The 26978-nt window shown below is 42.5% G+C and overlaps 1 protein-coding gene across 9 annotated transcripts in view; it reads right to left on the bottom strand.

Moving 5' to 3' along the window:
• Window positions 1-26978, bottom strand: part of TNC (tenascin C) — a 73747-nt gene that overhangs the window by 32251 nt on the left and 14518 nt on the right. For 5 of the 9 annotated variants that reach the window (XM_066980490.1, XM_066980491.1, XM_066980492.1 and 2 more), the window contains exons 2-11: window positions 15799-16391; window positions 13548-14861; window positions 11517-11780; window positions 10529-10644; window positions 10245-10401; window positions 9358-9627; window positions 8023-8208; window positions 7214-7303; window positions 6224-6487; window positions 3312-3680 (exon numbers count right to left, since the gene is read on the bottom strand). In XM_066980490.1, coding sequence (XP_066836591.1) covers window positions 3312-3680; window positions 6224-6487; window positions 7214-7303; window positions 8023-8208; window positions 9358-9627; window positions 10245-10401; window positions 10529-10644; window positions 11517-11780; window positions 13548-14861; window positions 15799-16261 — 3493 coding nt within the window. In that variant the 5' untranslated portion in view covers window positions 16262-16391. The remainder of the gene's footprint in view (window positions 1-3311; window positions 3681-6223; window positions 6488-7213; window positions 7304-8022; window positions 8209-9357; window positions 9628-10244; window positions 10402-10528; window positions 10645-11516; window positions 11781-13547; window positions 14862-15798; window positions 16392-26978) is intronic. The other 4 variants (XM_013182860.3, XM_048054536.2, XM_013182857.3 and 1 more) reach the window with 1 other exon arrangement.

Here is a 26978-nt window from a genome sequence, read left to right as displayed (position 1 = left end):
GCAGGTGATTTTTCTGACACTTCAATTAGCCATGCAGAATTATCTCCTCATTAGTGGAAAACCACATCATTTCACACCTCAATGACTGCCTTGCTTTCATGCTCCATGGCATTCAATTAAGAGAGAGTGAGTCATCTACCACCATCAGTCAGATCAGCACAAATACGTACTCAGGATTCAGTATCTGTCTCCAAATTCAGACATGTATCAAAAAAAAAAAAAAAAAAAAGAAAGAAAGAAAGAAAGAAAGAAAAAGTTTTCAGATGAGAAAGATCAACTTAAACTGTTTTCAAATAAATGCAGAAATTTTACCTTGAAAATATACTCTCAGGAGAAGTATAGATGTAGAAACATTGCTTTCTGCTCACCTCCAGAAAAGAGCAAAGCCTCTGAGGCAGTGACTTATATTTACATATATGATATATTACATATACCATATCAGTGACAGTTGACTTAGATACTTAGATAAGGTCCTCCTAAATTACACCAGCATGTGATCTGAACCAGGCCCTACATATTGTGTAACCTGAAGACAGCAAAGTTGTTGTCACATCAGCATATGTGCAATGGTAACTGCTAGCGTAGTTCATTCTTTCTTGGAAAATGTGCTGTCAGAACTGTTCCCTGACCACACAAGGGTGACTGAGCTTCTCTAACATCCCCAGGGAACAAAGCAGGAAGACATGCAGCACTGAACCAGTAGCCTTCCCTGACTCTCAGCTGCTTTTGCACAACCACAATTCTGGGAACAGGCAAAAATCTATGGCATCAAGCAAGTGCACTGGTACTTGTTCAGTCTTAAAGAGGCTTAAAAATACTTAACATGCATAGTGGCAGCTGGGCTTTACTGTGGAGTATTTCTGCAGGAGACATGCACAAATAGAGGGAGTGAACAGACCAGCACGGAGGAAGAGAGCAGTACATTATACATGTAAGCTCCATGCCATGGAAGGTCCCACTGGGGAACTGCCACGCACCTTGAGTTGGAAAACCAGGACAAAGTGTCCAAAAATAGAAGGGAAAAAGAAACCATGAGGCTGTCCTTAAGCTGGCATACTAAGAATCCTTGAGAAACCCCACAGAATATTAGTCAAAATTGGCTTCTCACTTCCCCTCATTTTCCTTGAGCATCCCTATTGATACTTATCCCAGATTCCCACCAATTATAGTATGAACAAACAAATGGGAAACACAGCAACAGTTCAACTGCATTATCCAAAAAAGGAGGGACCAACTCCTGTAGCTGGCATTTTAATTCAGCATTTTGCTGTCATAAGTGGGTTAATTTTATTGTGACATCTTTGATAACCACATGGGTGGTTACCACGTACAAATTGTCCTACGAAGCACATACAATTTTATGTAGCTACATTATCTCTGAAACTTTTTTCAAACCTAATTCTGATTATCATCTTGTGTTTAATGACTGACTCCACAAATGAATTTGTGGTTGAGAAAGAGTGGTCTACCATCTACATGCACATATAAACGAACATGCACACACCTATTAGTACATTGTGTAATAGAGGAATATGTGGCTTTGTGTACAAACACGCAAGGGATAGAAAAATGCAAGTGATATGAACACACAGAAAACACTCATATACCATAGATAGTATCAGCATTCTATGTTTAGCATACAGAATATTAGCTACAGAATGGATAACAGAAAATTTGGAAAACAAACTGTAGGATATCAAGACCAATGGAGATCAAACACTTGACTAAGCAAGCAGGGGAATAGATGAGAAGAAAACAGAGCTCTAGGAGCTCTAGGTGGGTGGATGACAGCCAGACAGGCTGATGCATGGTGATGAGATGAATAAATAGCAAATGCCAAAGAGCTGAAAGTAAAGAAGAAGGGAACTGGATGGACATGGACAGTAAACACACTCTTTCTCAGACTGGAATATTTCTTAATATCATTCTCTTAATAAAACTTCAGGCTGAATATGGCCTAAATATGTCCACACTGCTGCTGCTGGCCTTTTGAGGAATTCCATTGTAATGCTTCACTGGAGTTTTTACTAAGAAGAATGTTAATGTCCTGCCAGGACATTTCCCCAGTTACTCAGGATGGAGCAAAGTGTATTCTGTATTATGTCTTGCTTCCGTCTCTTGGATTTTACATTATTTTCCAAGAAGGGCTATCAGCCAGTTTCATTGTAGAATTTCTCATCAGATCAACCTCACTGTAGGATATGACTGCAGTTCCCTGAAAGAGGGTTGCAGAACCATGGCCTACCAAGATACTTCCATTCTTTTAAGAACCCTTTGGCTAAATGATTTTCCTGTCTCTCAACCAGCTGATTAAGTGGTCTTACAGTGCCTGTGCACCCCTGAGTTCCACAGAGTAAGTACTGCAATAATATCACAGGCCAGAAATATATAATATATATATAATAATAATAATAATAATAATAATTAATATAATAATATAATATAATATATATTATATAATATAATATATTATATAATATATATAATAATATATAATAATACTGAAACTACAGCTAAAATCCTCATATTGAAGTCTGAGATTCCAGGTACTCTCAGCAGAGGACTCAGCTGAAGAAATGGACAACCTTTACTGGTAAATCCATTTTCCCAGCAGTCAGCACTGCAGTTTCCCATCGAACTGGCTCACCTAATCACTCCTCCTAAATTTCCTTTGAGTTTGTATGAAGAAGAGTGGTGCAATCTGAGACTAGCAGAAGACAGGAGAGGAAGAGCAACTGACACACAACACAGACAGGGGTCTTTGGTAAACAGCATAAATTTTCTTAAAAACATTCAACAGAATGGAAAACTTGCTTCTACAAGCCATGCTCCTATGTGCAACACATTTCCAGAGGCAAGACAGTATCTTATCCATGATTCATCAGCAGTTGCTGCACAATCTGGGTCCTTCAGCAGAGGAATGTGAGGTTGGCACTTGGTTTCTCTTATGCTCACCCAATTATTTCCACAGCCTTCTCATGCCTGATGTATTACCATCGCTCCTCCTCCAGGACCTACATTGTGCTATGCAGGCAGGGCTCCAGAACCAGAACAAGAAGGAACAAAGCTGCAGTCTGACTGCCCAGCTTTCTCAGAGCTGGGTTACGTGCTCGCTCTGCAGATTAGTAGTCAATCTCGCATAACATTCTCCAGACGTGCTGCCAGGAAGGTCCCTCCAAGTAGTAAAATGGTTCCCTTTCTTTGACTTCTGAAGTTGTTCTAAACCAAAACCTGAGCACAATGCTGGGAAGGACGTTTAACAAGAGAGACCCTGCTTTGTGGTACCTTAGTTAATAACAGAAAGGAGGTACCTGTTGTAGCCACAGCTTCCAGAGGAGGGGAGCGCTGTTCTCCAGCCAATCCATACACCTTGATTTTATAGGAAGTGTTAGCTTGGAGGCCTTCAATCACAGCACCTAGGGAATCTCTGGAAAGGAAGATTTCTGCAGGGGACCCGGCTGCCAATGACACTTCCTTGTACTCCACCACAAAACTAGTGTAGGCTCCTGTGTTCGCATACCACGAGACACTAAGGCTGTGGTCTGTAACCCCTGAGACCACAAGGTCCCTCAGTGCATCCTGCTCCGTCCCTGAGATCTCTGGAGCAACAAAGCTCCCAGAGCCAGAAAGCTCCTCTGGGTCAGGAGTCATTGCCTGCATTAGGGTTAGACTACGTGAAGCTACAAAGAAACAAACAAGCAAATGACAGTGTGAAATATTCAGTCTTTCCTTTTCAGTAGAATAAAATAACATTTAGCTAACTGGTCACTTTATAATTTTTAGCATCCCTTGAATGCAGAATCATAGACATCAGTATAAAAAAGCTTTGTATCGAGCTGCGCTTCATCCATATGAAGAAACAGAAGCAACATAAGGCTGCCATCCTACGGTATGAAAGATTTCATGACATGTGCTTTGCTAGAGGTTCGTGGGCTCTCAAGGTTTTGACCACCTGTGTGTGCCAAACTGATATACATGGAAAGATAACCAGGAGAATGTGAGGGAGGAGAGAAAGCACCAACAGAACATCTTCAGTTCTGAGGCTGAAATAAACCTTACTCTCAGTGACAGATGATTCACTGTGCAAAGAAACAAAAATAATCTGTGGGAAACAAAAGCACTGAAGCTTCTGGACACCTGCAGGCAGAGAAGCCTAACCAAACCACCAAGAGGCTGGGGAGGCTATAAGATGAAAAACTGGAAATCTGGAAAAGCAAAGGGAACTGAAAGAAAATGTTCTCAAGCCTCCCACAGTCCCTGACTCCCGTGCTCAGTGAGGACAGGACATGCCCCTCTGAACAGCAGGACTGTCTCCTCCACCCACCAAGAAGAGCTAGTCCAGCCTTAGCTGTGCTACGGGCACTTTCCACATCAATCATTGCTCTCTCTGCATGGTTTCTCCAAAGCACTCTCCTCAGCAGTGCAATCGACCTGAGGTCCCCCAGAGCTCTGCAAGAGAGGGCAAAATAACAAGTTTGTTTTGCTTAGCCTGAGGACTAGAGGACCCCCCAAGTACTGGAAACATGGAAGAGGAGGCCTGGCTAGAGGGTGGAGGAAAAAGTAAACTGAAGAAGTGATCTCTTGTCTCATAACTCCCAGGCTTATAGAGCACTTCTGCCTCCCCATGCAGAGTGTTTGGATTTGCCCATTCCTATACAGGAGGAAGGTCACAGAGACAGGTTATGTCAACTACTGCTGTTGCTTCTAATGAGCCCACTGCAGAGAACTCTTTGTTTACTGGCTGCTCTGAGTAAAGACTTAAAACAAATACGCTGGTCAGACAAACTTGTTACAAGAAAAATAATAATCCAAAGAAAAAAGAAGCCATCTTCTGGGACTTTGGAAGCTGGTGTTGGAAAGACCAAACTGTGAAATTCCACAGCATGTTGTTTCTGCCTTTTCACCCTCTACACTTACTTCTTTTGAGACTGTTCAGTCTTCAGACTAATGGGAAAACAGATAACTTTGGAAAAATTGAAGCCTGCTCACTCAAGCCACATAAACCTTCATCTTCCTTGTGCATGGATGTGCTTCAAGGCTTCCTAATTTTTCCCTACATGGGACGCAAGCCAGACTTATGCATCAAATATGTAATTCAGGACTGAAGGTTTTCTGTAGTTTACACCATACCTTATAACTCTCTCCTGTACTGGATTACTGACTCTATAAATTCATAGGTGCTGCTGGCATGAACACTGCTAGTGAATATGACACTGTTGGTTTTTGTTGTTGTTGTTTCTTTTTTTTTTCTTTTTTTTTTTTTTTCAGGTCAGTTGTATACAGCTATTAGTTTGTAAAATCCACAACTTCTGGCACATGGTTACCTCATAGGTGGTCTTTTGTGGGGAAAAAGCTAAAAGCCTATCTGCTAAGGAGAATGCTAAGGAGAATAATTCTAGCCCAACTGATTCTGATTTCACTGCCTCTGCTGCCTTATAGCAATTGAGGCTACGCCTCACAAGATTTAGGCTGAAGGCACTTAAAGATTCAGGACTCACTTATATTCTATACTGAGATATGATCTGTATGCAACTAACTTGGGGTCAAAAAGTTTCAAAAAGAATAAAACCTTATTCAAGAAGTGGTGCATTGATTCTAGTTAAATAGAGTTGTTTGTGCAAATGGAGATGGCAGAAATGGACCCCTTCTTTGTAGACAAGTAAAACAGTCATGGTATCCAATGAAAACAGTGACTGTGACCAGATTTGTGACAATGGCATGTTTCTGCTTTTGGATGAGAAAAGTGAAAAAGGGCAACAACAGAGCCCTGTTGACCCTGCTGAAGCATGATGGGTGGAGGCATGCTGTGAAGGGAATTCATTAGGCAAGAACAAGCAATGTTAAACACATTCTGGTTGCCCTTCCTCTTGGTTTTTGGCTGTAGAAAACAAAACAAATTATAAGACATAATGTACAAAAGCACAGCCTCATTTAAAACAAAGGACAAGGTCTGTATTTTCTCCAGGACAAATAGCTGTGTTCTTTGTGAGCCTTCTCAAAAGGAAAGCAAGAAATCATTGAGAATATGGAGCTAAACACAGTAGTAAGGCAAATACACAGCTATCCCTCGATGAACCTGTCATGCTAGACAGAGCTAAGCCTGCTCTGCAGGCAGTGGACATTTTCATGCAATTCTCCAGACACGGCTTACAAAATCAGGTGAAGTTTTACTTGGGCTAGTCAATAACCTGGCACACGGCACTCATCAAAAGCTGTTACTCACCAGTCGATCCCTTGACAGTTGTGGGTTTGCTTTTGTGTCTGCCCTTCTCTGCCACCAGACTGATGGTGTATTCTGTCCCTGCCTCTAACCCTCGAAGGATAAAAGAGGTGCTATCCACAGGGATCTCCACTTCATTCTTCTTTCCAGAAGGACTGACGTAAGTGAGGCGGTAACGATCAAACTTGGCCACTGGTCTTCTCCAGCGAAGTGACAGGGTGGTTTCAGTGCGGTCACTGACTTCCAAGTCCTTGGGGTTATCAAGATCTACAGGTTAAAAAAGCAAAGTTAAGCTGTCTCAGAACTGCCCTGGGACAGTTTTTCAGCCATCTGTCGACACAGCAGCAACTGTACTGGGTGCCTAGTGACAGCTCAGAGTTGGATCTGCCATCTGAGCTTTTGAAGCCCCGCTGCTCGAGGTGGAGGAAGATGAAGTTCTGTTTTACAGACAAACCACACTAAATCTAAATTTCCACCACTTAAATTCACTTCAGCACTTAAATTCACTTCAGCAATCACTGCATGAAGGAGAGAAAGACGTTAGAGAAAGAATTTAATCCCTTACAGCATTCATCCAGGGAGAAAAAAAAGGGGGTGTTGTAAGAAAAGTCCCATATTTGAAGGATAGTCAGGACTATTGAAACCCCTGAGGCTATACTCTTTGTCCAGATGACGTTTTAGCCATAACCACCATTCCTGCCAGAAACCCTCACAGCTAGAGAACGATTAGAGCAATCACTTATTACTACGGTGAATAACCCAGAGCGTTAAGAGATCCTGGTACAGGAAAAGAAAGCCAGAGTCAAAGATCAAAGATCTCTGGGAAAATACTTTTTCTTTTATTTGTGGGGAAATGTCCCATTTGTACCGAAATGAAATCAAGAATTTTCTAAAATATTTCTTACAGCATTACTTAAAAAGGAAAGAAGCACCAGAGTGGCTCCAGCTATCTGCTGCTTCCTCCAGAGTACAAGAGAGGATCAAGCTACTCACCAGTGCCAGCATTAATGGTAGCAGGAGCACTTTCCCTGTCTTGCCTCACTGCTGTCACTCCAATGCCATATTCAGTTCCAGGCCTCAAACCTAAGAGATAAGGAATAGAAGCATGAGTCCCTGTCCATGGAAGTTACCTATTGGCATCTGTTTAAATAAAAGGGTCTGAATGTATGCAAGATTAGATATATGCTTTCCTGTGTATGCAAAGAATTGAGGTTTCAGTTGCCTTCCAGCTGACCTGAAGTGAATAAATCCTTTTCCACAGACTTGGCAGAGGATATGGACTATGGCTGGCTGAGATTACATGCTGGACTATGTGCAAATGCATAGTCAGAGATAACTTCTACTTTCAAGAGATTGCAGTGTAGGTACTGCTGCCCTGAGAAAAACATCCACGTTAAATGGAGAAATCTACCATTGTAGGCCAGTGTGGCAACTTGCACACACCCCGAAAAGCTGCAGGCTGGCATCAGTAAATACCATTCCTAGCACATACAAAAGCCTCCTGAACTTAAAGATGTCAAGCCATCTCTGCAAAGACGTGTAGCAACCTAGAACCCAGGCAACTGACTAGTGGGATTCAGAGATGCACATGGAAGCAAAATGGCTACACATCTGCTGTTGGTAGTTATCCATCTGAAGTACATAAATACATATCACATGGACTTTAATTTAACTGTTTCTACTCAAAATGTGTAACCACTGCTTGTAGCTCTTATGTATAGTGACCAAAAGGGTTTTTTGGTCCTGTGCTCCAGGGTGACGGCAGCAGAATGACATTAATAACAATCTCCCAATTCCCTTACCTGTGAGTGTAGCTCTGGTTGTTGCTTGGTTGCCCTTTGGCACTGTGATCTCAGCATGGTCTCCACCAGAAATGGGAGCAAACTTAATTCGGTAATTATCAATATCTGCGTGGCTGTTCTTCCACTCCAAAGTAATGCTATTGTCTGTCTGTGAAACTCGCTTCAGGTTTCTTGGAGCATCCAAGTCTGTAATAAATACATAAATAAATAAACACATAAATAAATGAAAGGAGTAATGCTCTTATGACAACGCTCTCTTATGACAGCCATTTTTAGAAACTGAACATGATCCATGAAGCTGACAGATGTCCTCTTATATGATGCCACTATATTCTCAACTACATTAATTAGATGTCTTTTAGCATGAAGCGTAGAGTTCACTAGCTTTGGGAAAAAAATCAGTGGAAGAAATTCACCTTTTATCTCCTGAAACAAAAAAAAGAAAGCCATTTCAACCTCAGTAATTAATTTTTATTACAAAATACATAGTTGTGGGAAAACATATTTGGATGAAAATAGTATTTTCCCTTACAAATACCTTAGCTTTCCAAATGAAAAAAAGCTGCTAAGAAAAAAAAAAAAGACCAACTCTAGAATGTCTGTTCAGTTAGTATCTTGCACACATGGCTGAAGGGAACTTTAAGTCTCAAAATGCAAGGTGAATATTTTGTAGAAATGCAATAGGCTTTCCCTGTTTATACCTATGGTAGACTCAAATCATGCTCTGAATAAACTGCTGCATTTTGGGATGAAATGGGAGGTAATTCTCCATGTACCATATACTTAGGTCCCTTAATATATCCAAACCTTGACAATATGCTAAAGGACGCACATTTTCAGAAAGCATTCCCAGGATAACAAAGGAGCAAAGTAAACTTAAAAAAAAATACATGAGAGAAAACATTTGCAGACCTGAAGAAGGAAAAAGAGCAATGTTGTCTGCTAATCTACTGTGGGTTTAGACAAACAGAAATAAGGTCTTTGATGGAGTAAGAACCATGGAAGATATTTAGCTCAGCAAACAGAGAAGTAATCTGGAGGAATTTGTTTTATGGAGTAAAGATTTAGGGTATGATAAGCAAAAGCTTCTAAGTGACTTAATAATTCCCATTTTCAAAACACATTTAGAGACCGGAGGGGCCTAAATATTTTGGTGAGCCAGTAAATTATACAAGACACAACAAAGCCTCCATTTTCATGTACCTCCATAATACCACTGGTTCTGTGTTGATCTAGTAACTATTAACTCAAGCAAGATAATGCAAACAGCACAGGAAGATTGATGGTGATAACATTAAACTCCCAGAAATTTGGATTGGTACCCAAGCTTCCTACCTGTGACAAAGACTTCTTTCATGGGGTCACTTTCCATGTCCCCTCGCCGAGAGATGAGCGTCACTTCATATTCTGTGTGTGGTCTCAGGTTTCCAATAGAATATTGGTTTTCATCCTCAGAGAGGTCAATGGTAGTCCTGTCCCCTGGAACGTCCTTGGGGCCATAGGTGAGCTCTATGCCTTCAATTTCAGCCAAGGGTTTGGACCATGTGATCAGAGCTGTGGTGTCTGTGACATCTTTTGCCTCAATTTGGCTAGGGGCATCAAGCTCTGTTGTAAGGAGAAGAAAATGTGATATATATTTTTTTTTAATAAATTTTACCAGAAAATTATAGCACTTAGGTTTTTAACTGCTTCAGAACAAAATTAAAACGAATGGCTCTTACAAACTGAAGCTCATCTTCATTTTTTTTCATCCTTTACTTTCCACAGCTGTAGAAGAAAGTGCCAGATGGAGCCAATTCATAAGAAACAAATTCATCAAAATCCATTAACTTCTGAAGTTGTCAAAACAAAGACAATCAGAAACCCGAAGAGTTCTGCAATAGAAACTCTCTCCTATGTAGTTTCTTTATGCCAATGTCACCAGGAAGAAAGAAGTTCTAGATCGTATTGATGTACCTTTTAAAAAAGTGCATACTGCTAACTATCTTCTAAATAAAATTAAATTTGCTTTCCTCTTCTAAAAGGTAATTTGGAAATGAATTAATTTATTTTCATGTCTTCTTCTTTAACAGCTCCAACACTTCCCCCTTTTTTTTTCCTTTTCCCTATGAATACCCTGTATAAAGCTTAGCTTTCAAAAAAATTTTTTTTAACACTACCAAGACTACGTCAAAAAGCAACTGTTTCGTTGGTTGCACTATAACAATACAGGTTATGCTTACTTGTGGTTATCACTTTGGATAGTCCTGGTCCCCTGGTATTGTTTTTCACTATATGAAGGGATACATTATACTGTTGCCCTGGTGCCAAGCCTGGCTGCATATATGATGTCTCTGGCCTTTTCAAGCTGCTGGTTATATCTCCATTATCATCCTTTTTCTGTAACACATGAAACAAACATTTATTATAAATACAAAAAATTCAGGATCTTTCACTTGGACAAGATCCAAGGCTTCTGTACAAGGAACGTTGCTTCCCTAGATGACCCTGTGATTCTGTGACTTACCATATTACGGAAGACCAGCTCCCAGCCATCAAATGAAATGCTCAGAGGATCCCACTCTACCTGGACAGATGTTTCTCTAACAGATTTGAATTTCAGACCTTCTGGAGCAGGCAGATCTGTGACCAAAAAAAAAAAAAAAAAAAGGAGAAAAAAAAAGGAGATAATTACATGTGCAACAAGTAATAAACGAGGGCACTAGGGTGGGATATTTTTCCACAGCTTTAACTATCTGCCATGTAGAGAGCTGTATCTGAGATGTTTAAACTTGCTTCACAGCTAGCTATTCTGCTTTTGGACAGACATTCCTCTGACCTGTTCTAGATGTCACCTTAGAATAAAATAAACTGTGCCCTAGAAATGCCTATTTTTGCCCTCTTAAAAGAACCTAGTGTGGACATTTGAAGTTAGGTGAGATAAATCCTGCCCCAAGTCTCTCAAAATGAGAACAATGACAGAAGTCAAAGAGCATCTTTTGAGACTGGCATGTTTAGATATGATTGTGATGTGCACAACACAAAAAGGAAAACGGTTAACAAATCAACAGATAGGCAGATAGAAAGTCAGTTGTGGTAAAACACACTGAAGATGCAAAACAAATATAATCTCCATTTCAGTCAAAACACTTTGAATCCAAGTGATTTCACATTGCTCTTATTATACTTGCTATATTTATATATATTTTCAGGAAGCATTACCAGAGTTTATAAATGTACCTTATTATGAAGAAACTGAGGGTTTTAATTTACAAAGACCCCACGATATTCATTATCACGAGACCACTGCAGAGAGCAGAAGAGCTAACAAACTTTACTTTTAACGCAGACATTGGTTTTGAAAAAGAATAGAATACGAAAGTGATGGAGGCTCTCCTTGTCCAGAACAGAAGGTGAGCAGGAAATAGAAAATACAAAAGAAAGAAAACCCTAACAAAAATAAATGCATACTACAGAACAGACAAATGAGTGAATAAAGAGAATATTAAACTCACATGTTGCTACTCTGGCACTGACTGGAATACTCTTCTTGTTTTTAAGGATTGCAAAGACACGGATAAAATATTCCACACCCGGCTCCAGTTCATGAATGGTGGCAGATGTCTGGTTTCCTGGTACAGTGAACTGCAGGTCTAAGCCACCACTGCTGGTAGGGACATAGGTGACAAGGTACTCATTGACGAGATTCTCATGCTTCCATTCCAGATTTACAGTTTTATCTGTTACATTTGTTACAGTCAGCTCTGTTGGAGGAGACACTAGGGAGGGGAAAAGCAAAACAAAAGTTTTCAAGGCTCAGAAAATAATGACCTACCCAGTTTCACATTTTCCCAGAAGCGGTTTATAAGAATCATCTAACAAATAGGGAATGGGGAAGCCATGCCACACAAATTAGCCACTTGTAGAAAGGAATGTTCAGTTGATGAAGACTACAGATGTTTCCAAAAGTCATGGGCCAATTTCTACTTTCATACTTGCATATAACCTATGGTTGACTGTGTTCCAGATCCTCCTCTCATGGCTACTACACAAGACTACTATAGCTGGGTCCTTAGGGATTCAGACGATTAACTCAACTGCCAGCAACACATGATTTTATAGTTGGAAGTGCTGGGGTTTGGATATACAGAATTGCACAGATTTTCCACTGTAAAATAAAACATGATTATTTTTGTAAATACTTTCAATGGATTACTCCCCATTTGCACGCGCAAGAACACAGAATGTGACTTGGGAGCCTTCCAGGAGGAAGAGATGAAAAATGGGAATTTCTTTCACAGGGTATTCATTGTCTTTTACAATGTTCCCAACCCAAAAGTACTCGTTGATTACTATACAAAGATCTTAGTTCTAAAATTCCTCCCTTGGGATCTCCTAAAGAAAACTGCCTCCTTTATAGTGTAACACCTGTCATTATCTAGCTGCCAACATTTTCTATCGATTTCCATAGAGTCAGTGGTAATGGGAAACTAACCTGGTTTTATAGCTAAGTTTCCACTCCAGTTGATTCCATTATTTTACTCTAAGCTTTGTCAAATCTAACAGTATATATGTTCCATGTATATATATATATAATATACACACACACACACATATATTTTATTTTAGTTAGAAAAATCAATTTGGTCACTTGAGAGAGAACCAAGGCCCCTGCAATAATCCTGAAAGCTTGCATGGCAGTATTTGTGACATCTGGCAATTCCATCATGATGGATGGTGTCTCATACTCAGATAGGACAATCTTATTTTCTGCACATGCCTTGCCTCCACCAGGGATCCAGCTCAAAGATCCACCTTCAAAGTAAGGTCCTTGGGGTCTGAGCCCTTAGGGTCTGACAGCATACAGTGTCAGTGCTATGCGTTTCGGTTTCAGCTCCTACAATAGTGATAGCATTGCAAATGCAAGTCCCCATCGTACTGGTCCAGTGTGGGACTGGGAACTAGAAACTGTCTGCAAGAAGTACTTGATACCTAAGCTCTTTATTCCCTGAAGTTCTTACCCACACCACCTCCTTCCTGACAGCATTATTTTTTAGGCAAAATTCTGTCCATATTCTCTTGATTAATCCTGCTGAGTATCTAAGTAAGAAGTTTCTGGATTCACCTCTCTCTTTCTCCACAGCTAGAACAGTTTCTTTTAGGTGCATCTTTTTATCATCAAGGAGCATCACGAGAAACCAAAAATGACAAACACCCATCCAGTGGTAGCTACAGCTCTGATGGCATTGTGTCGGGAGCAAACTTGGAGACAATAAATTGACTGTAGCACCATTATCAGCCTTTTAGCTTGCTGACCACCACAATTCACCAGAAACCTCTACACTATATAGCCCTGAAAAAGTAAAGGAGGTGAAGTTCTTCCTCTCAGTGCTGTAACTCTACTGATTCAACTGTTTGGACTATGACGAAGAAGAGCAGAAACAGGGCCCAGCTACACGGAAGATGTTCATGGACCCTCTGAGGCTAACGGATGGACACAGAGGATTACCCAGGGGAAGCAGATTGAAAGGGTCATTGCAACCTACCATCAGAGCAGTCGATTCCCATGTAACCATCCTCGCAGACACACTGTCCATCGATGCAGCGGCCCACGTTGTTGCAGTCATTGGGGCAGGACCGTTCACGGCAGTCTTCCCCGGTGAAGCCCTCGTGGCACACGCAGCGCCCGTTGACACAGCGCCCGCGCTGGTGGCAGTCGTTGGGGCAGGACAGCTCACCGCAGTCCTCTCCTGTGAAGCCATTGTCACACACACAGTGTCCCTCCACGCAGCGCCCACGGTTGTGGCAGTCGTTGGGGCACCGCAGCTCACCACAGTCCTCTCCCGTGTACCCCTCATCACACACACACTGCCCGTTGATGCAGCGCCCGTGGTTGTTGCAGTCGTTGGGGCACCGCAGCTCACCACAGTCCTCCCCCATGAATCCCTCGTGGCACTCACACTGCCCGTTGATGCAGCGCCCGCGGTTGTTGCAGTCATTGGGGCACCGCAGCTCCCCGCAGTCCTCCCCGATGAATCCCTCGTCACACACGCACTGCCCATTGACGCAGCGTCCGCGGTTGTGACAGTCGTTGGGGCACCGCAGCTCCCCGCAGTCCTCGCCCAGGTACCCCTCATGGCACACGCATCGCCCGTCCACGCAGCGCCCACGGTTGTGGCAGTCCTTCGGGCACCTCTTCTCACTGCAGTCATCCCCAACGAAGCCCTCGTGGCAGACACACAGCCCGTTCTCACAGCGCCCGTTGCCATTGCAGTTGTTGGGGCAGGTCAGATCCCCACAGTCCTCTCCAGTGTAGCCCTCCTCACAGAAGCAGGTCCCGTTGACGCAGCGCCCGCGGTCGAAGCAGTCGTTGGGGCAGATGAGCTCACTGCAGTCCTCGCCGGTGTAGCCCTCATCGCAGACACACTCATTGTCCACACAGCGCCCGCGGTTGTGGCAGTTGTTGGGGCAGAGGGGTTCACTGCAGTCCTCACCGGTGAAGCCCTCGTGGCACACGCACCGCCCGCCCACGCACCGCCCGTGCACGCTGCACCCATGGGGGCAGAGCTCCTCGCTGCAGTCTGTGCCTGTGTACCCCTCAAAGCACACGCAAACCCCATCCACGCACTTGCCTTGGTCGTTACAGTCGGAAGGGCAGGAGGCCTGGCTGCAGTCCTCACCAGTGAAGCCCTCGTCGCAGATGCATTTGCCCTGTAAACACATGCCCCTGTTGAAGCAGTGGTGCAGGCAGGCTGGTTCAGAGCAGTTGGGGCCTTTCCAGCCGGGCTCGCAGACGCAGCCGCAGATCTCAGTGCTGTAGTTGCCGTGTCCGCTGCAATAGGGTGTCGTGTCCAGGCGACCTGTACCAATGAGTCAGGAAACCCGTTACCCCCTTACCTCTGGGATGTGTCAGGCCAGTGCGACACACAACCTAAAAGGGTCTGTTTTTCCCTGTTCCCTACAGGTCTGATTTACGGAATCACCAAAGGTTTTGAAAGACACGCTCCCATTCTCCCGTAAGATTTAGTTTACCAGGAATGCTTTAATTCACACTCCTGCCAGGGAAAAGCTGCTGCCAACTAATTGCTAAATGAGCATCTTAGATTCCTCTGCTCTTCTCAAAATCTCTCTTCCATTGACTGAGCAGCTTTCCTGACTGCTTCATTATGGCACACACCCGTATTCACTGATTCACTCCAGAACATAGAAAGCCAGGCAGCACACTGTGTCATCCACAGTGAGACCAGATCTGAGCTCAGAGGGACAGATTACAGCTGAGAAGACCTATGTTTTCTCTATCTTATGACCAGCCTCTTACCTCAGTTTAAAAAACAGCAGGAAGGATACTTTCTTTTTACCTCTCAGATCATTTGTGCTCACTACTACTCATCTATTGCTTATATCCTGCTGTATTTTTATTGGTCTCTGCTAAGGAAAACTTGGACATGAAAACAGTTACATTGGCAGCCTGCTCAAGGGCACAAAACATGGAGCCAAAAGCTTAGACTGTGTGAGTTTTAATCTCAACTCGACACGGACTGTTACGTTGTCCAAGTGCCATACATGCTCAATGCCACCACTACAAGGCAGCCCAGACAGACTCCTGACCCCCAGATCCACAAAACTGCAAAACTGTGAATGAACCAAGCTAGCAAATGCATTCCCACTTTTGATTACATTTCAAATTTAACAGGTTGACTTTTGCTCATTCTTGAAACAGATTCGAGTATCTACTCTAAACAAGATCTGCTGCCAGCGTGAGAGGTTCCCCCAGAGTGGCTCCCCAGTCTGCCTTACCTTCTGCTGTCTGGGAATTAGGACAGCATCCAGCCCCGCTGGCACACTGCTCCCGTAGGGAGGATACCAGCCCCTCCAGCTCCTCTAGTCTGCTCAGCAGATCCTTAATATCTGGGGCAGCTGCACAGCCACAAGCCCGGCGGGGGATGTTGATACGGTGCGTGAAGACAATCTGGTTCTCATCTTTCACCGTGTGCTCCTCGTAATTCTTGACGGGCTCAATTTCTGCCTTCAGGTCTGCATCACCGCTTGCTGTATCCAGGTCCACAGAGCAAAGGGAGCCAACAGGCAACTTAATGTTGTACACGTGGTTAAAAACCAGGGGCTGGCTATCCTCTGGTAAGGTCACGTTTAGCCCAGTCTCCCGCTTCTGCCGGATAATTCGCTTGATGAGTCCACCACTGACATGCTGGTACAGCAAAGCTAAGATCGCACAGGCCAAAACCTGGGTGGGGAGTCCCATTGTGGCGTTCAGTTCCTTTTCAAAGCTGATGGAGTCTTATATTTATTTGGCCTTTTTAGACTGGAGGAGAAATTGAAGAGCCAGTTCAAACCAAGTTGGGTTTCCTTTCCTTTCCTGTCACGCTTGTTCCCTAAAACAAGAAGCAGTGTAAGAGATGAACTGCAGCTATATTACCCAACAAAAGGCCAGTGGCACTGAGTGTGTGCTGGTGTCCCTTAAAGAACGTGGCTGTGGTGCTGCTCAATGTATGATTTCGCTTGACCAAAATTGCTGAACTTGCTCTTAAATAACAGTGCAGACAGGGGTATGTACAATAAATCTATGTTCTGCTACGATTCAACTAATGTTAGAAGTCTGCGTTTCCTTCACCCACTAGCCCACTGCTTGAAGGCTACTGGAGGCTGGACCATGTAAAAAACTTGAGACACTGTCAAAAGGCCTATCAACACTAATAAGCCCATTGCAGCCCTTATCCATATGCTTTAATTTGTTCCAACTTCTAGGGAGTCTGAACTCTGGAGCTTGAAGCCCAATAACAGGTTTTACTACACTGACGATCTGTGTACAGCATGAATATAAACAGAGCTCTCCAAAGAACACTGCAGGTTAAGGGTTCTGGTGTCAGTGCTTGTATCATCGTTCTAGCAGTATTTTAGCACAAAAGTAATGAGATGCAACAGATTATCCCAGATGAGGCTCCAACAAGGGATACACTGTGTAAGAAATATCAACAGAAATATAGGAAATCTGTTGAACCATTGAGTACAATAGCAAACTTCAAAGGACAGGAGAGCAAGCAGGTGGGCAGGAAAAGGGAAAAACAAGATAAAAGAAAATGCACACACATACACCAAACTGGGGCTGGAGGGGAGGGAAGAGAAGGAAAAGAAATCCTTTGATCATCTCAGTTCTTCCAAAGAAACAGAAAGATTTTCATGAACAGAGGTGTAAAAAGTCTTTCTGGCGACCAATAAGCCTTTTCATTACGCAACTTTTCCCAGTGTTTTATCTTTCACCAGCAACTATTTCACACAATACCTTGCATAGGGTTGCAAGCACCTGGCTGGGATTTACTAGCTCTTCCTGAAACTCACTCTTTTGAAATAGCTTCAATATTTCCTCTTCCTCCTCAGTCTGAACCCACTCCTTTCAAATTATATGAGTCAGGGGAGCTGAAAGACATCTGTTGACTTCCATGCGGAATCAGCCGTTTAGCATGCACAGTGAGAACCAAAAGCAGCTAATGGACAGACTAAACAAGTGTATCTCTTAAATGTCATCTTAACATTTGTTTTTCTTTCTGCTCATTTAAATAGTTAGGTCAGTGAGTGGGCTTTCACTAATTGTAAGCTTCTTCCACTCTTCTGCTTCCCGCAAAGTATATGGGATCATTTTTCCCATACTATTCCAGCTGCTTTTGTGAAAAATAACAATCATACATCACCCACTTTACTGAAGTAACTTTGTGTAGACAATGTTGAGCTCACAAAGAGTGAACTTCACCCCTTTTTATTGGGGAATAAATCAGAAGTAAACATGCAGCAGTGGAGGCTTTTGGCTTGTAGAAAAGCATTCAGCTTGAAGCCATTTCTAACACTTACCCTGTTTGTTCAAATATGTCTGCAACCCCTGTCTGCACCAGAGGAGATCACAATTAGATTAGATTAGGTACCTAATAACGAGTGACAGAGACAGACACGGTCCAGGTCTCATTTGTGACTCAGGCCAATCCCTAAATAGGGCTGCAGTTCACGAAACACATTCAGAACAATATCTGAAGTGGGATTTAACTTTCAAGCACCCCCACATGTTTGCAAACTGCTTTCCATGCAGTGGGATTCCATGTGCTACATACTTTTTGCCCTGAGACAAGGTTATAGAGCTGAAATTGATGCCTAGTCCTCAGGTAGTTATTTAAGGGACACACTGCTTGAAAGATGCATCACCAGTGGGAAATAGAACAAACTGGAGGTAGCTATGAACCTAATTCTCACTGAATTTCACTCTGAGTATCAGTTTCTTTATGGCTTCTGTAATTCCCAGCCTACAAGAATATTGGCCTTGTCCAGACCTAGAAAGCTGATGATAGTCTTTCTGCTAACAGCTGTGAGCTTCCATACCATTTTATGGTGATACAAACTATGATTTTTGTATATGCCTGGAAAATAAAAGCCCTGCTTCTGACAAAAGCTATTCACTGTTACCTTCACTACAGATGAAAGCCACACTAATACCATTACTTTTACTGGATACTCATCACATTAGAGTCAGCCAAACCTCTCAGCCTACAGACAATACTCAAGGCATAATGTATCTTGGCTGACATCCTTTTGAAGTTTATGAAGGGTGGTCTGGAAGAAGCATTCCACAGTGTCTGATCTGTGACCTCCGTGTTTTGAAAGTGAATGTGATGTCTGAGCTAATTTGGATCAGGTGTTTCTCCTCTGATCTGCCAAGGACCCAGTATGATAAGCTGAGCTCCGCTGCTAGATCTGAGATCTACGGAACAAGACACCTTCATACAATTATTTGTACATTAGCCTTATTTTTGGCTGGAAGAACAAAGATGATGTCCTCCCATCTAATATCCTTCAAACATATCTACATAACAGCTCTGACCATGATGGACCACTCAGGAAGGCACTTCTAGAGAAAAACGGAAGACAGTAATTGCCAGGCTCAGTTGTTCCTTCATTTATTTTCCCATCTTCTTCCTTTCAGAATGGTCCACGTGGATTGTATTTAAAAGCTGCAGACGTACTACCTCTTGGAGACAACCCTTCCTTTGCAAACACCAGCTGCTGGACTATTTACAGGTACCTAAAAGTCTGGTAGCAAGAGTCTGTGAAAGAAGGTGACTTTTCTCATCATGAGCTTGGACGTGCTGCAATGCATATAAAAGGAGTTGGGTGATGTTTGTGGCATGTCTGTCAGACATGCTGAGTGACTTGTCTGCCCCCAAATGTGTCCTATTTTACAAGCAATTTGTCTAGTAAGAAATCCTACTCGTTCTTTATGAACTGTGCCCCCTAATGTCTTCCTACCATCCTGACTACAACACGACTGCTTCAAAAATCTTGGCAATGATTATGTGGTTGGTCTGCAAAATCTTCTGCTTGTCATGAAGAACACTACATTCTAACAGTTCCTCTTGTCCCACCCAATTACTGACATCTTTCTATGGCCATCACCCCCACTGGGGCAAGGCTTATATTTTAGTTCTCTCCTTGTAGAGCATCCCATGCCGAAGAGCCTATGGCTGTTCCCTTAGTTGCAACCACAAAATAAAAAATAACAAAAGGTACTGTAGCCTCTTACATCCGTCCTTATTTTCCTGGATGAGGTGTGACTTCCTGCAGGCCTGAATTTTGCAGTGACGTCATTTAAAGAGTTGTGGCTAAAAATTAAGAAGCTAATCATGGCAACTGCAGTACTAGCTGACCCAAAAAGTTTCAGGAAAAGAAAACACCCCATATGAATAGCAATTGTAAATATTAGATGTTATCCAAAGAGGAAAAAACAAAACAAAACAAAACAAAAAGACCATTCCTAGAAAAACACCCCTTAAAAACATGATCACTACCTGGTAATGCCCCTAATAATATGTGGTGGAAGTGAGATGGACTGTCAATAGCACAAAGAAAAGAAACAATTTTCATTTCCACAACAAGCCCTTTCATCTGAGAACCTCAAAACGCAACATAGTCTGATTGTCAAAGATGAGAAAATATTAAGGTTGTTTTTTGTTTTAGATGTCTCCTCTCCCCTCATTGACATCATAACTTTTTCAGCACATTTCAATTTAATTAGAAACTTGTTTCTTAATTAATTTCTTAATTGTCAATCCATCTTGAAAAAAGCTGAGGAAATCCTGACTCCCAGGAAACACTCAGCAAAGGTAACATATGAATATTTTCCTTCCCGCAGATGTATTTGCTGGAAACCAGCAGGTGTGAGAAATTAAATTAATGTTTGCATAGTTTACAGTTCTAGTGTACCACTTTGGTCTCTCTTGCAAATTCAGGAGTGGCAGAGCTGTGAGATTATTTGTGGGCACATGGAGCGATAAATATGCAAATGAGAACCCTGTGTTAGTCTAATCAAAACAGATTGCAGCAATGAAGAAATGGAGGTGTTAAAAAATATCTCAGCTGTCCTTCTTAAAGGAGGCAGAAGGCTGATTAGATTTGCTCAGGCACCCTCTACATGTCACGACTTGGAAATTAGACTTAAAGAAGGCAGGAGGAAAAAAGAGAGAGAAAAAAGACTACAAATCCTCTCCAAACAGATACTTCCAACATCACAGTGGGAGGGGATCAAATAATGTCAGCATATATTGTATTCAAGCACACCTTGTTAAACATGGATGGAAGTATCAACGGGAGGGATTCTGACAGACTCAGTTGGAGGAGAGCCACAGCCCTCTGCAGAAAACAGAATGGTGCATTTTAGGGCTTGGTAATTGCTTATGTCAAAATAGCTTTCTGTGATTTGTTAACAGAAGAAATTGTATATTTCAATAATTTCCAGCAACGTGTGATCTAGCCATCTGTTCCCTCAAGACTTGGGTATCCAGCAGTGCCTGTGTGTAGGCACTGGCCTCATGATATCACGGTGCTCTTCTCCTTATCTATTGCCATACAGACAAAAGAGTCATGCTGGGAATCTGATCGGACCTGGGGTACTCCCTCATTGCAGACACAGGGACATATGCACTTTCTACAAGGAATAAAAGCAGCACTGTTACAGAGGATTAATAAATTGAAGCTGTTTTCCAGCGTGCATTTTTACAAGGAAGATTTTCAAAAGATGCAACCTTTTGAAGAAAAAGTGCTAACAATATAGCTTTGCCAAGAGCATGTGACTCTCGAGGCTCCAGGCATCTTCTCAAACAGATGGATTAAATCTGAAGTAAATTGAAATGTTCGCAAAGAAAGAGACTGAGGGAGACTGCAAGTTTTGACACAGCAGGCCAAAACATGAACAGTTCTGATTTCATCATCTTTCATTGCTGTTTCCATAAATTTGTAACTACAGAAAATCATTTTCTTTCCATTCCCAACTGCAACAGGGCAAAGGAATCAGCAGGGAGTCCCAGTGTAGGTCAAACTATACTATGTCACAGTTTAGAGCTGAAATTCATAATAGTTCTGAAGTATCAGTGATGAATCTTTCCAGCAGACACAACCAAAGCCAAATTGTTGCTGTGCTTTTCTCCTTTATTTACATTGTAATCATTCTAAGGAGAAGATTTTTAAGGCAGCCAAATCTGACTCAGAAAACTGAAAATATAACTCAGAAAATCCACTGTTTTCTCCGAGGCTTACAAAGTACGTGCAAAAGAGAATCTGCAGTTGTTTCAACAACAATCGGACACCACAAACAAGACTTTAGGAGGTGAAACTCCAAGGGGAAATATTCATAATTCAGAAATTTTCTTCGAAGTCTTAAGTCAACTGCAGAAGCACAGGAAAACCTGTTTTCATAAGTAACAGGGAAGAAAGAAAGAAGCCAACTCCCTTATTCTCAAAAGTTCTATCAGATAAAATGCAGCGTGATAGGCTGTAATCCATCCAGGTCCCAGTTGCACAGTGAGGACTTACCTCTAATTCACGTCCAAACAACTTCACTTCTATCTCTGGGCAGTTCATGAAGAAAATCAGTCCTGCATGTGTGCTAGGGATTCCTATAACATCCCTACATTTCTGTAGGGAGATGTTTTTTGTTTTGTTTGTTTGTTTTTTAATTGAAAAGAAATCCCAAACCTGGTAAACCCACAAGCAAACAGGCGATCCAGACCCTGTGATCCCCCCTGTTTATAAATGACAACATGCAAAGGCATGGATTTCAATGCCTTTCTCCTACCCAGCTCCAGATCTGCAGACCGAACCTATTCCTGAAAGTCAAACGGAGAGAAAGAATTAGCCAAGAAAATCTTTCTGCCAGTGGATGCCCAACAGTGCCAAGAGGAAGAAAGCACTCCGTGGAACAACTGTATGGAGACAGAGGCAGAAAGGAAACAACTGGAATGGAACTTTTAAAATATGCTTAACTAGAGAAGCACAAAATCTAAAGACACAGGGTGGTATGAGTAATAAAATTCACTTTCTGATACAGAAATGATTCAGCAATGTCCATAAGTCCAGAACAAGGACCCCTTGGCATCCATATGTGTTTTACGGGGGACAGAAAACCTTTTTTCCAAAAGTTTTAGCAGTTAGAGTGGAGAGATGAAGCCTCATTCCCCCATTTTAAATACGGGAAACTGAGACACAAAGAGGCCTGTACTGAGACACCTGAGCTCCTAGAAGCCTCTGCATTAGGACTACGTGTTTCACCCAGGGCAGGTCTCACAAAGCTGAAAGCAGGATCCAGTTTTACTGAGTCTCATCACAGCAGTTCAAGCGCAAGCACCTCACAGCACCAGATCCTAGTACCACACTTTCTTTTTCCTTATTCTGCCTTTACGACCTCAATTCTTATTATTTAAGAACAAACTGGTATTTTGTCTTTGATGTGGTTAAGCTCCCACAGCTCAGAGCTCTGGATACATCCTGAAGCCATCTGTGTTTCATCCAGTGCTGGCACTGGATGTTTGCAAGGAACCCCTGTTCCCGGGGCTGAGAACACTCACACATACCAGCACTTTGTACACAGAGATGGGAACTGATTTTCACAATTAATTCATGATCGATTTCTGAGCTCTCCTAGATTAGAGTTGTCATGTGCAGAATGCATGCGTTGTATGTTCTGCGAGCCTCATCATGCCACTGTACTTGCTACTATAAATAAAACAGATTTTAGACTACCATAAATGAGCCCTGCAGTAGGTCCTGGTGATCATTTGAATTACAGTCAGACTCGTACCTCAGACTGCTTCAAAGAGCAGCAATAAAAAAGATTCACACACACTTTTTGCCCCATCCAGCCCCTGAGGTCCTACATTAAACACCACTCAGCTAAGCCTGAACTCCTCACTCCAGTTAATTTTTCATCTTTGGCTTCAGCTCTTAGATAACATTTCTACTTTTGGGAAGCTGTGTAGTTTCTGGTTCACAGATCCTACTGTACGTCATCTTTAAATAAAACCATTCGGATTCCTTTTAGCCTCCGCCCATTCTACCTTGGCTGAAAAGCAGCATATAGACAGGACTTTGCCAAGGCTCTTTGAGAAGGAATTTTAATTAATTGCTTTGTGTACAATTTAGAATTTAGCAAAGGCTCATATTTCAAAGGCATCAGCATGACAGTGCCACAAAGAGGGAGGAAAAATAACCCACTGAAGCCAACATCCATAAAAATGTGAAAGAGCTACGGTAAATTCTGAATGATAAGCATAAAAGCAGCCCCTTGAGAGACTAAACCTTCTGTCGTACAGTGACTATTTTGAGTTAAATTAGCATGATTATTCCATTATAAACTACTTTGTTTCAAGAGTTTTGTATTCTTAGCCATGGAAAATCTCCCTAGGTCTATCCTTGTTCAGGGTCTCAGAGAGAAAACAGACATTTCTAAACTAAACAATGAGCTTGGCTCTTTTTCAAAGCAGAGCAGAAGTTCGGAGATCAGAGGTGGTCTTCTTCCAGTATCAGTAACACCTTTGATCAGTTAAGTGTTAGTGAGCAAATCTCATGAATTAAATGAAAAATGAAGTCAGCTGGCAGAGATGCAGCTGGGAGAAAAGGACTGCTGAAAACATGCAATAATTAAACAGAAGTGAAAAACACATTATATGATGAGGTGCCTGCAATAACAGGATATTGAACTCAACGACCAAGAGGTGCCTTCCAGTTTCACAGTCCTAAAGACTTTTTCAATTTATGTTTCTTACAAATTACCTGGCTGATGATGAGAAAAGCAAAGAAATTCAGTCTGAATACGCTGCTGCTATATCATCGAGAGCAAAGGAGCAGGAACTCAGAGGAGAGCCAGGTGTATGGAAACGGCACTGTGTTGGGACTTGTGAGATCTGAGGTTGTTCCTAATTTCTGGAATGAGTTTAGCCAAGTCAATTAACATTCTGATTTCTAATAAGTATGTAGAAGATTTGCATCCTAAATAAGGTATAAGTAACTGACACTAAATGACTTAATTCCTTTGATACTTCCAATTTCCTCAAGAGATTCTGCTCTGTAGACTTTCCCTCCTCTCAGTTTTTCTGCCTAAATTCTATGATCTTTGTACCAGAAGTTCTCTTACTGCATGTAGATAGAGTATCCACCTATATTAGAGCAAGCCAAGTGTGCTAAGGAATAGTAGCCAAGTGGCTACAGTTCTTAACAGAAGGTTTGATCACAGTCACCTCCTAAATGGACCACAGATAGACAGTAGATAGGATTAGTGGTGAAAAGGGCAAATGAGATGCCTTTGGATATTATACATTCTGGCTGGAGCAGAGCTGCTCTGAAACAACTACCATGTTGTTTAGGGCTGCTGGATATAAGATACTCTTGTTAAGGCCATGCCTACGTAATTATTTATAGAATAAACTCAATGCTTCCTTTGGAGCCATTCCAGAGGCCAGCCACCATTGGAGGAAATTAAATAACAAACCTGTGTTTAACATTATTAAAAGAAGATTAGCCTCATAGCAATGCTCTGTGTTACTGAAGGGGATTTACATTTCAAGTGCGTTCTACACATCCCCAGAACAAGACTGAGAAGAATAATTCCCCTCCACCCCCCACAAGGAACAGGAGCCGAAGAGTGGTGCTTTGCCTGGGCAGATCTGTGTGGCATGAGCCCCCAGGGCCTGCTACAGATCTCACCTCCTGCAGAACACCCCCGGCACCCATCCCCTGGCGGCTCACAGCCAGCTGCTGGAAGATGGCTTCGGCAGGATGACAGCCACCCACCTGGGGTGGGTTGAGGCATGCTTACAGCACCCGGAGTAGGGTGCAAACCACTTTATGGCAGGATGTCAGACTAGCAACAACCTGGTTTGATCTTTCTGGGGCCTCGTTTAGGGTAAATCAAACTTGTGTGCAAGGAGGAACAGCTCCTAGGCATAGTCACGAGCCAAATATTAGAAGTAACCTAGGGATGCTCCTTCTCCAGGCAGGCGAAGGGGTGGGCCGTTGCAGGAATACCCCAGCCTTTGCTTTCACAGCCAGCACTGCAGGGCAGAAAAAGATGCAGCTGAACCTGCACTACCCTGAGTGTCATCTCCTGCAGATAACTTCACAGACATAAGTCCATCCTGCCACACTGAAAAAAAAAGCCTGCTATTCCTTAAAGAAATGTAAAGGCATGGCTTGTATCGCAACATGACACAATCATATTGTCTTGAGCATAGTGTCTTAATCGAAATGATAACAAATATCAGCTGGGAAACCTCCAGATCAAAGGTTTGCAGCATCTGTTGTCCCACCAGCAGGTATCACAAGCATTATGCAGAACTCACATTTTCAGGATCAGACCCTAAGGGAACGACATCTGCTGAATCCTATAATATCCCAGCTTCTCTTGGCTTGTGTTAGAGCCTTATGACTTTTTAAACACAGTTGTTTTATATCCAATGTTTACATAAGGAGCCTCCAACGTGGCATTATGTAATAGTTATATATAGCCAGCCAGACTCAGGAAGAGACCCATACTAAACACAGGAATCAATAGCTTGTAATAACTCATTTTTGGTACCACTGGAATTGGTAAATTTATCCAAATTCAAACTGAATGAAGATAATTGCTGACTTAGAAGTGCAATGCAGAAATATTCAGTCTGTGCCCATAATTTGGTGTTTAATTTCTCATGTACTGTATTGTTAATTGTGCATAATTAGAAACAAATAAATGGCACATCACATCTACGTTGATTATGTCTTGCCTTACAGCACGCTCCTGGGCTCCTGACTATGGATAACGTGACTTGTACCAAACATACCTCCAGCTCGTGACTTGGCAGGATGTTGTCATGTCAGTTAATTTTACTTCATCAATGTCAGAGGCCTTTCCTGCCTTTTCTTGGGGACCGTAAGGTCTCTGCTACTATACCTTATATCCAGCACAAGTGTGCCTGGGTGGGAGGCTGCATCGCTCTCCACGTCTTGCTCTGCATTCACAGGGAAATACAAGCTATGTCTTTGCTCTGACATTTCAAAGCACCTGGCTAGAAAATATCCACGTACTTCCTGAGAGTGGCTGTAAAGAGGATATTCTAAGAATACTGATGCTGTCAGATGGTAGTGCTAGAAACCCTGAGAGCACTGAGACAATACAATAGTGCTGCTTCTTATACATTAGGGAGGGATGCGTGCCGCCTTCTGGCAAAGGGTTAGTCTTGGGAGCGCTGCATCTGACGCCAGAAACATTCCCAGAGCCAGCCCTTGGCTGTCGAAGCTCTGAGCACCCAACAAAACCAAGACAGACAATGGGAGCTGTGAGTGAAAACCAGACTTGCTCTGCGACTGCAAACCTGTGCCAGAGCTCCCTGGTTCCAGGAAGGCAACGGCCCAAAGGCTTGGTCCAGCCAGCAGCTTTTGAGTGCACAGCAGGTTATTTGTGACCAGGAAAATCTGCCTCTTGTGCTGAATTTCCATACACTTTTAATCCCAGTGACTGAGGAAGACGTTGGCAAAGCTTATGCCCCTCTGAAGGCAGGCGAATAAAGCACCTCGCTGCAAACGGAGCCTAACATTTATTTTGGGTGTGCGATGGAGTCTGAATTCATGTGATAGAGTAATCCTGTCGATGAGGTCATGTGTTCCTCTGAAGGGGC

The sequence above is a fragment of the Anser cygnoides genome, chromosome 20 (genome assembly GCF_040182565.1).
Source record: "Anser cygnoides isolate HZ-2024a breed goose chromosome 20, Taihu_goose_T2T_genome, whole genome shotgun sequence".
Taxonomy (NCBI): domain Eukaryota; kingdom Metazoa; phylum Chordata; class Aves; order Anseriformes; family Anatidae; genus Anser; species Anser cygnoides.
This window is presented reverse-complemented; position numbering and strand designations above follow the sequence as displayed.